At 40.3% G+C, this 10,430-nt stretch overlaps 1 protein-coding gene across 4 annotated transcripts in view; it reads right to left on the reverse strand.

The window, feature by feature from the left end:
• The window catches only part of git1 (G protein-coupled receptor kinase interacting ArfGAP 1), a 79,529-nt gene extending 70,853 nt beyond the window's left edge, over positions 1-8,676 (reverse strand). For all 4 annotated transcript variants that reach the window (XM_034167934.1, XM_034167935.1, XM_034167933.1 and 1 more), the window contains exon 1: positions 8,297-8,676. In XM_034167934.1, the coding sequence (XP_034023825.1) occupies positions 8,297-8,348 (52 nt within the window). In that variant the 5' untranslated portion in view covers positions 8,349-8,676. The remainder of the gene's footprint in view (positions 1-8,296) is intronic.
• Positions 8,677-10,430: the final 1,754 nt, after the last annotated feature.

Below are 10,430 nucleotides of genomic sequence, written 5' to 3' on the forward strand. Positions count from 1 at the left end.
ATGTCATGGCATAGGGTCAATGTCAACGAGCAGATCTGATTTGATGCAATTTTTAGTTTGGGGGATGGAAATTTACAGGGTGATTCCATAATTTATTCCTCAGAATTGAGTGATTCCATATTTTTTTCCTCTGCTTGGTCTAAAAAAGTAACCGTTACTGACTGCCACAATCTTTTTTTTCTTGATTTCTTATAGTGTTTCTTAAAGCCAGAAAGTTGCCATTTGAAATGACTTTAGTTTTGTGTCATGTCTGTGATCTGCTTTTTTTCTACAAAATTAAACAACTGAATGAACATCCTCCGAGGCCGGTGATTCCATAATTTTTGCCAGGGGCTGTACATTAAAAAATACTGCATTATCAGCTAGGGCAATAAGATGGTACCATCTACACACGACAAGCTGCTCCTGTATATGACATTCCGGAGCACAAGGTGACGTAATGGACCATTAAGGTGGATGCCAACTGTAGTACAACAACAACTGAATGAGGAGGACATGCCTGATCTTAAGAAAAAAAGTGTCATTAATGAACAATGCTCTCAAAGTGAAAGAACACGCTCTGAATAAATTGAGGGAACAACCATCATAAAGTGAGTCCCTTCAGCTGCTCCCTTGTTTTCACTTGGGGTCACCACAGCAAATCCAAGGTGGATGTGCGTGTTGATTTGGCACAAGTTTTTATGCCAGATGCCCTTCCTGACGCAACTCCACCTTGCATGGATAAATGTAGCAGGGGGGTTTGAACCGGGAACCTCCCGCACTGAAACCAAGGGAATAACCATCGTACTACTCAGTATTCCACTTGTTTAATTTTGTAGGATAGCCAGAATCACAACGAAGGAAGGCTAGACTAAAGTAAGGCCAACTAATACATTTTAAAAATGCATAATTAATTAAAATGTTTATTTACATTTAGTGAGGCAAACGTGCACGTTTAGCTCCACTTTGATGTTTCCGTCTGTTCCGTGGTCAGAAGAAGCAGTTGACTCTTTGTGCCTTATACAATGACACTAATTATCCCATTAGCTTCTGCTGATTAATGCAGTGTTTGTATGACAAATAATGTGCCAATTAAATACATTTTGCTTCTTGCTGCATAAACCATTTGCACCACAGTTCAAAAATAAATGTGATTCACATATGGTTTTTCATCTTCATTACCCATTTTTAGAAAGATGTGATGAATACCCCGGTGCAACAAATAGTCCAGAAAATATGGTAGTTTACAAAACTAACATCCCCATTCTAGTTAATGGGTTAAATGCTTCTTCAATGGTCTAAGATGAGGCTAAAGGTATGCATAATTAGGGTGCGGTCGCTTTGAGTGACAGCTGCTGAGCCCAGCACATCTGCCTCTCATTACGTCTGAAACTCAGAATCTGCTACTGTTGTGGAGGGTTGTGTCTGTCTTTTTGAGCTTTTATGACAAATACCTGGAATAGTACGGCTTGTTGCATTGTGAAATGTCCAAACAGATCATCTAATGCAGTGGTGTCTAAAATATTTCCAGAAAGGGCCAAGAGGGTGCAGGTTTTCTTTGCAGCCACTGACACCAGCAGGTGGATTCACTGATGAACTCATCCCATCTGCTCAAGGTGATGTTAATCAGTGAAATCATCTGCTGGAGTCAGTGGCTACAAAGAAAACCTGCACCCTCTTGGCCCTTTTTTGAATAGTTTGGACACCAATGATCTAAGGTGTCCTTGCTGGAAGTTCCCACTGTGTGAAATTTTCATTTTACAGTACTCACATTTATTAAAGGAGCAGGTACAAACTGTAGATTGTGTTATATAACTGTAAGTGAACTGGCATAACTGTGTATAAATTTAATTTCTTTTGAACCTCTTGAGTGGTTTGGCAGTTTTTTATGTGATTAAAAAAAAAATAACTCAATCAACTGTGAAAATTACCTCATAACAAAACAGCTTAGTACACCAACAAAGCATTTATTAAACCAAAGTTAAACAATCAATAAGGTGTATGCCCCACTCTAGCATTTACACACTCCTGGCATTGATTTGGCATATTCCTGACAATTCTGTCAGCAGTACAAAAACATACCTGCTCCTTTAATAAATGTGAGTAGTGTATTTAATGCTGTATGCACCAAATCACATTGTTTCACTTCCGATCCAGGTACCTGAATTTGGATATCTGCCAATACCAGAGCTCTGTTTAATAGTATTATTATTGTTGATTTTATATGAGAACAGTTTGTATCCCCAGTTATACACCTTCATGATTAACTGATATAGAGGAGGATTTTCTTAAAAAGACCTGGAAGTTCAGCTACGGAAGATACATCTAAGATGCAAGCCTAGATGTGATGTTTTGGTGAAAGAATTAGGTAAAAGTAAGTCCCTTCGGCTGCTCCTTTGTTTGCACTGAGGGTCACCACACAGATCGGACGTGGATCTGCATGTTGAATTGGCCCAGGTTTGTACTTTTATTGATTTTTTTTTTTTGGTGTTTTTGTGTGGCATTTTGGAAATGCGAAAATGCGCTCCTTGCTCAAAATGGTATGTTTACTCGTACACAATTTTGGGACGCCCCTGTGAAAAAAAAAAAAAAATTAAGTGCACCCTGTGACAGAGTGCGCTTGATTTTTTTTCCACAGCCAGATAATGGGAGATGAGCTCCCCTGTCCCCAAGTTGAGTCCCACGTAGCGGAGCACGTTTACATGACCATAACAACAACAAAAACAACTGCATGCAAAATGCCTCAACAAAGAGCCATGAGCCAGTTTAAAAAAGCAGCCAGAAGCTTTAATCGCTGGTCTGCAGTGGTTTAATTCCTTAATCAGGATAATAAATATAAAAAACTCTCACAGGCTAAGTTATCTGCTTGGCTCATGGGATCAATATTAGGTTACACCATTAAGCTATTAAACCTAGACAGACAATCAGCAGCAGCATATCGGCCAATACGCAATATGTGACACAATTTAGGCTACAGCTGACCTAAAGTTTCATGGTGGAGGGGAACCTAATTCATAAAGAGGAAATAGATGTCTGTTTTTACAACTTTCAATTATTCCTGCTTAAAAGCTTACATCTGAATAAGAAAATGAATAGTAAACATTTGAAGACAGCAGAAGTCTTGAAGAAACAAACTGGAGGTTCTGTGCGCATGTATGTGTCTGTACCTAAAAGCTGAAGGATGTCTGCATGACAATCTGTTTTTTGCAGCGGCAACAAGCACTGATCCACATCACCAATAGAATTACTTGAAATAGTACACCTTGTTTTTATTCCCCTTAGGGATTAAAACACACACACAACACTGACACTGCCCACAGACAGAAAAAGAAATCGTACAAATTCCATAATGACTGATACTGTGTCTCTGGCTGTTATGCAATTACATATGTGTTCAACTAAAAGTATACCTTGATTCATGACAATATGACTGAGTGTTGCTACAAACCATACAGATTGCCCTGGCATGACATTAAAGAGTCTTGAGGCTGAGCTAATTCTGGGTGTATCAACCCTCCTTTGTAGCTGTGTCACAGAGAATCCACAACTATGACACAAAGCTGCCAAGTAGGGAAACAGTCTGTCACGAGTGTCCAAGTCAGCATTTTGCAGAACAGACTGCACATGGGTTAATATGTACCTGTGTCATGTTGAGAAGAGAATTTAAGTGTTCAGTTGAAGGAAGGTTAAGACTTCTTCCTGGAAATGAAGAACTGTCTGACAACAAAGACAGGTCTTTCCCTTTTTATGTTCTCCCCTGCACAAAATGCTACAGAGGAGGGTCTGCATTTTTTTTTAAATATCAATCTGTCTGTGTTGAAATGTTTTTTACACAAGGCAGAGTATTACTTTGGATTAGTCACCCACCAAGAGCATCCTGTCCTGGATCGTAGAATGTTTTAAATGATTATAAATGCAGGGATGAGATTGGCAAATTTGATTTTCAGAGGAAAATAAGCCAGGGTCCAGGGGCCACAGGCCCCGGCGGGTCCAGGGCAGAGCCCTGGCCAGGGGGTCAGAAGCCAAAGCATTTTTGCTGTTTTAAAACATGTAAATTGCACTAAAATGATATTAAAAACTACTATAAATGCCAGGTGTTCATATCTATAATTCAAACTGTAAACCCTTACTAAGACCATCTACTGTACATGTGTATTTTTGTGACCAAAATATTTTTTCATAACTAGACTTACTTGATTTTCAGCATTCTCCACTTTCAGCATGGCACACTTGTCAACAAACATACATGTACATGTATAGTAGAGAAGCTTGAATCTTCGACTGGACTGGGTTGCTTGACGTGAGGACGTTTCGCTTCAAATCGCAGAAGCTTCCTCAGCTAAAATTCTTGCTCTGGTAGTCTGACTTCCGTCTTGACTCTTGTAGAGAAGAATAAAACAGAAGCCAACAAAAGCTGGAGTTTTTAACCTAACCAGACCCCTCCTACCGAGAGGCTGACTGCTACAGGCTAGTGACTAAACAATAGCTCTAATTAGCACCTATTGTGCTCTAGTTAGCACCCTCCTAATGACAGGGCAGCTGTCCCTCCTAATGATGGGATGGAAGTCTCTCCTGTTGACTCCCTTGACGACTTTCCTGATGACGTGAATGACTCATTACCATGAACAAAAGACTGAAACTGCTTTGACCTGAGTACACCATTGTAAACAGGGGACAAAGCGTGTCTGAGACCCCCTCCCCGCTACCTATGTAGCGTTTATTACATTATGTCAGGAAAACTGTAATGAACACTACATAGGTGAGACTAAGCAACCTTTACACCAAAGGCTATACCAGCACCGCAGAGAGGGCACCAGTGGACCTCAGTCTGCAGTTCATCTCCACCTGAAAGACACTAACCACACGTTTGAGGATAAGGAACTTTGAATCTTAGCCAGAGAGAAGAAATGGTTTGAGAGAGAGGTGTCAAGGAAGCATTCTTTGTAAAACAGTTGAAACCCAGCCTTAACCGGGGAGGGGGTCTCAGAGGTGCTAATTAGAGCTATTGTTTAGTCACTAGCCTGTAGCAGTCAGCCTCTCGGTAGGAGGGGTCTGGTTAGGTTAAAAACTCCAGCTTTTGTTGGCTTCTGTTTTATTCGTCTCTACAAGAGTCAAGACGGAAGTCAGACTACCAGAGCAAGAATTTTAGCTGAGGAAGCTTCTGCGATTTGAAGCAAAACGTCCTCACGTCAAGCAACCCAGTCCAGTCGAAGATTCAAGCTTCTCTACTATGGAAGCCACCTGGACAACTGAGAGCCTACACAGAAACATGTACATGTATAATCCAATGTTCTATGTCCATTGAACTATCAGACCATATAAGGTTTATATTTAGTCGATGTGATCTCCACCTATAACACTGTATCACAAGATCATTGCTTCACTTTATCATACTGGACTAATTATATATGAGGACTGTTTCACTGTGTCGCATCGTTTCAAGCACTCTCTCGCGCGCGCTCGCTCTCTCTCTCTCTCTATCTCTCTCTGTCAGAGAAAGAGATTTTTTATTTTGAGGAGTCTGAGTCTCCTCAAAATAAATAAATCTCTCTCCTCTATCAGACTCCTTAAAATAAAATAAAAGCGCTCTCTCACGCGCGCGCTCTCCCTCCCTCCCTCACTCTCTCTCTCTCTCTCTCTCTGTGTCTAATCAGAGCTGTGACTCTTTAAAATAAACGCGCACTCACTACATGTCGGTGCGCTCATCAAACACCCTGATCGATCAGTCTGATCAAAGCTGAAAAGAGCTGTGACTCTAAAATAAACGCGCACTCGCTGCATAAAAAAAAAAAATAATAATAATAATAATAATAATGTTAAATGACTGTTTTTGAGCCACACCACACCACGCAGTAGAGAACAGAGCACACTTCCACAGAGGCAGAAAATAGCACTGAAACTGGTGCGCACATTAAAATGCGAACACACACAGCTGCAAGTATGAACGAACACTGTTAAAGGCTGAGTATGCGCGTATTTCGGCCGTATTTAAATGAAACGCAACGCTGTAATGAGCAGCTCTACGAATACGCCACTGTGAAAGCCCCTAAAGGTACTGCTGGCATTAATTTTTTTTTTTTTTGCATTCTTACCCCCCCCCTAAAATTTTCTCAACGGATTTGGACGTTTCACAAAATCGACCCCCAGGACTGTCAAATCCGCGGAAATTTGCGGATCCACGGAAAAATCTCATCCCTGTAAATGTTAAATGGACTGCATTTAAATTGCTTTCACAGTCAAAGCGCTTTACACTGATGCCTGACATTCACCCCTTCACACACAGTGCTGTCAGGGTGCTGTCATGCTAAGCACTCACTACACACTGTAAGCAATCTAGGATTTAGAGATTTTCTGGTCTGGTAGGGATTTGAACCAAGGATCCTCTGGTCAAAAGCTCACTGCTTTAACCATCACCTCCTCATTATTTACCACTGAGAGATAGGGATACTTATTGTATTCAATGATTTACATTTCAAGAAAATGGGGACAATATTTCATTGGCTTCTTGTCCCTTCCCTATCACTTTGATTTGAAAGGTAACAAGTAGTCACAAGGGGGAAAAAAAGGTTAGACCTTACTCTTGTGAAGCGCCTATGGGTGACTAATGTTGTGATTTGGTGCTAGATAGCAACACTCAACAAATTGAATTCTATCATTGTTGATGTTTGTCTTTCTGCCCCTGGCTGTTCAGGATCACCACTGCTGATCTGATTGTGATCTGGAGTGGGATTTGGCACAAGTCCTGCACCAGAAGCCCAGCTACAGTTCTACATGGAGAAACATACACAGCCCCTTGTCTTCCAAAGTGGTCTCCCAGCCAAGTACTAATCATAACCTACTCAATCTCACTTCTAAGGGCTGACTGGACCAAGGGCACACAAAGCAGACTGGCTGCTAAATGCATACATGTGCCGCTCGGTGCAAACACATAACCTCTAGGATGGGAGGCAGATACTCTAACCCCAAGGCTAAAAACCATGGGCTCTACAGTCTGTCGCTAGAGTGTCTTTTGGCCTTGAAGAGTGAGATTTATACTAACTTCTTCTGCACAGCACCACTTGATGGCCTCTATTACACATAGCACACTGTCTGTTGTGTCAGATTTTCTTAAGCAAATGCAAAATTTAAGCAATAATATGCCAGAAGGCAAATGGGAGAAGGAATCAAGATTTGATCTGTCTGCTTGTATGAAACTCCTCCTGTGTTCCAACCACCATGAACAAATCAGTCCTAAATTATTCAATGAAAAAGACACACAGCAGCAAATTAGAATCACATCATAAATCATACACCCAATGTAGCCACTTGGATTTTTAAGCACCAAGTAACAGAGTGGTAAAGCTTAGGGACACACAAACTATCAGAGGGACCAGCTGTAAGACAGCAGCTGTTCAAATGCATGAATGCAACAAACGTAGCAGCACAAATCACCAAATATGAAAAGTATGTGGAGCTGCAGGAAAAGATACTACGGTTGTTTGGGCATCACCTCCGTTAAACTCGGACAGGACCATTAAACAGCAAAGTGATGCAGCAATACCTTACTGACAAACTCATTCACAACTGTCAGGGGGGAGGCAGGATTATATTCTTTTAAATGTCTGGGTTTTAATTGTAAAATGTGCCTGATTCCGGTGGGCACTGTTGTCCACATTTACAATGGTGACTATATTAAACAGGGATCAAATTGCACAAACAAAACTGAAGTTAGATCCAGTTAAAATGACTGACGCTGAATCAGCTCAGCTAACTCTGACTAGCAGCCTACCGTTTTAGCGAAGCTAACACAGTTAGCCCGGTAGCTGCAAATCTGACAGCAAACGCTGAAAGAAAACGATAATATACTAATTAAAAACGCTCGTGCTGTGAAATACAATCACAAAACTGATCGTCGTAATATAAAATTTAAGTTCAGTCGACTAATCATTTTTTCTGTCATAAAATAGAGTGTCAAAACAACCAGCTTGTTAGCCATGCTAAGCTAAATTGCCCCACTGGTGAAAATCAAAACAAACGTTTCTCCAAACAAAAACGACAAAAATCTGAAATTTGCGGAAAACAAAATGTTCATATATTGTACTACAGACTACGTTAGACTATGATGAAAAGCTATTAACGACAGATATTCCCCGTTAGAACCACACGCCTATTTCCACTGCTTATTCAGGGCCTAAGCGGAGCGGACCGGCCGTTTTCCTGCTCTGTGTACACGATGACAGTGACAGCAGCTTCGGCCCCGCCACGCCAACATGTCGCTCTACCGCCGTATTGTTCCAGAGCAGTGGTTTTGTTTAAGTCTTATGAGACTCTTTCCTACCTGGCGCACTGCAATCGGCGCAGACTTCTGTCCGTTGTAGCTTTCTTGACATGACGAAAGGTGCTGAATTTAAGAGTTGGAAGTCTGTCACACTTTTCTCCTGAACTACCGACCGAAGTCTCTGCCGTCAAGTTACGAAGCGGCCCCTGAATCCCCGGAAGCCGGGCTGTGAGGTCGGCTTTCTCGCACAGCTGACAGTTGAGTTTTCCGTTTGTTCTCCCACGTTTCCTTCTAAACTCCAAGTCTAGATCCAAGTAATGTGGAACATAGTGAATGTGAGGGTTTGCATATGATCGCATCGGAATAATTTACGATTGGTAGTTGCATTTACAACAACTCACCGAGAGACGGCAGCTCTTTACCTGCTACTGCTTTGTGGACGGACACACGCAACAACCTGCATTACGAAGGGGAACAAAAAAAGCATCCATCAAACGGCCAGATTGCACTCACACATACTACTTCAATTCAATTTACTTCATTTATTCGTGTGTAAAAATGCATAAAGGTATATATAAAGCACACGTCATACAACTACAACAATAGCATAATAAAATAAGAGAAAGCTGGTGGTGTTGTAATAAGCATCATGATTAATTTAAAAAAGTATTAACATCTGGTGAGAGGACAATATGATCAGGAAGGGTATTTCATAAACAAACCAAACCTTTCTGTCATTTTATCTTCAGCAGATAAATCACAGCCTCGAAGTCCACTATACCTTCTTTTCTCAAAGAAAAATCATTAATTCATTGATTCAAAGCCATATATTAATTTGCACATTTCAGTTAAGTATTTTAGTGCAGCAGATTTCCAAAATGACTGTGCATTTTTGTGATTCAAGCGTGAAATTTGGCACATATATTCTAAATTCACTAATGATTATTTTCGGATGTGGAGGCATCCTGGAGCTGACCTCTAATGACCTACAGGGGTCAATGAAGAATTACACAAGGGTCAAAATTTTAAAAGTGTTCCAATCGTGTACCATTTGATTGATTGATTTTTATTTGTATAAAATGTAAACATGTGTAAGATAATACAGTATAAAAATGTATTAAATAAACATGGATACATTAATATATAGGGTAACACAAAAAAGCATAAAGCCTTTGTTTTCCATTGTGGCCCAACAATCATATTATTTGACCACCATAATGATTCCAAAAGGTAGCGTTCAGACTAGAAGTGGGTGGATCGATCCTAATATCGATAATATCGATACCAATGCTGGTATTGATATTGAACGATCCTCGTGTAAAAAAGATCGATACTCAAGCTTTTTTTCTCTCCTGCATGCACTGACTGCTGTGCACGCAGATTCATCAAAGTCTACTCTCTGTCTGTAAGAGCAGCGCTGTGCTGTGTCACACAACACGGAGCAGCTCACCCTTGTATTGTGGTTTGTCAGCTCTCTACCTCAGGAGATTTTAAGTTGTTGAGTGATATTTTTTAAACAAAAATGTTGATTGTGATAATAAAGTATTTTGTTCTCACGTACAATGTTTGGTGAAATTCTGTCCTAGGTCTTTTGGATCCTTTGGCTCTATGAAGTTTAAATATGAAAAAGTATCGGTATTGGTACTGATATCGGTGATACTGGGCCTGTAGTTACTTGGTATCAGATCAATACCAAAATTCCCAGTATCGCCCACCTCTAGTTTAGACCAGTGGTTTTCAAACTGTGCAAAAAAAATAACTGTAAACACTGTTAACCAACAAAAGAAGAAGGAGAAAAAAGGAAAAAAGAAAACATTGTTAGCTAACATGCCAGGAGCAAAATGAATAAATATTTAGTGCGTAAATCTACCAGTGAGGAGACAGAGTTTGGGGTAGCCAAAAAAAGAGGAAAGTAGAGGACGATCTTCCTTTGCTCCCCTCCACAGTGCATCCCCGCATCAGCCGTCTGTGCGTGTCGAAGACCCAGACTCATTGCTCACACTAGAGGTGAGACTAGATGAGACTAAATATACGTATATAAAAGTTGAATTAAATATCATTTATGTTAAAATGTGTTGGTTATGTCAAAGTTTAAAAGCATGCAGAGATGTTTAAATGTTAAAAAACAATGTTTAAAATATGACCAAAGGTATAAATAAAAGAACAGAAAGTTTTTTTAAAAACACATTTAAAA

This window comes from Thalassophryne amazonica, chromosome 4, assembly GCF_902500255.1.
Source record: "Thalassophryne amazonica chromosome 4, fThaAma1.1, whole genome shotgun sequence".
NCBI lineage: Eukaryota > Metazoa > Chordata > Actinopteri > Batrachoidiformes > Batrachoididae > Thalassophryne > Thalassophryne amazonica.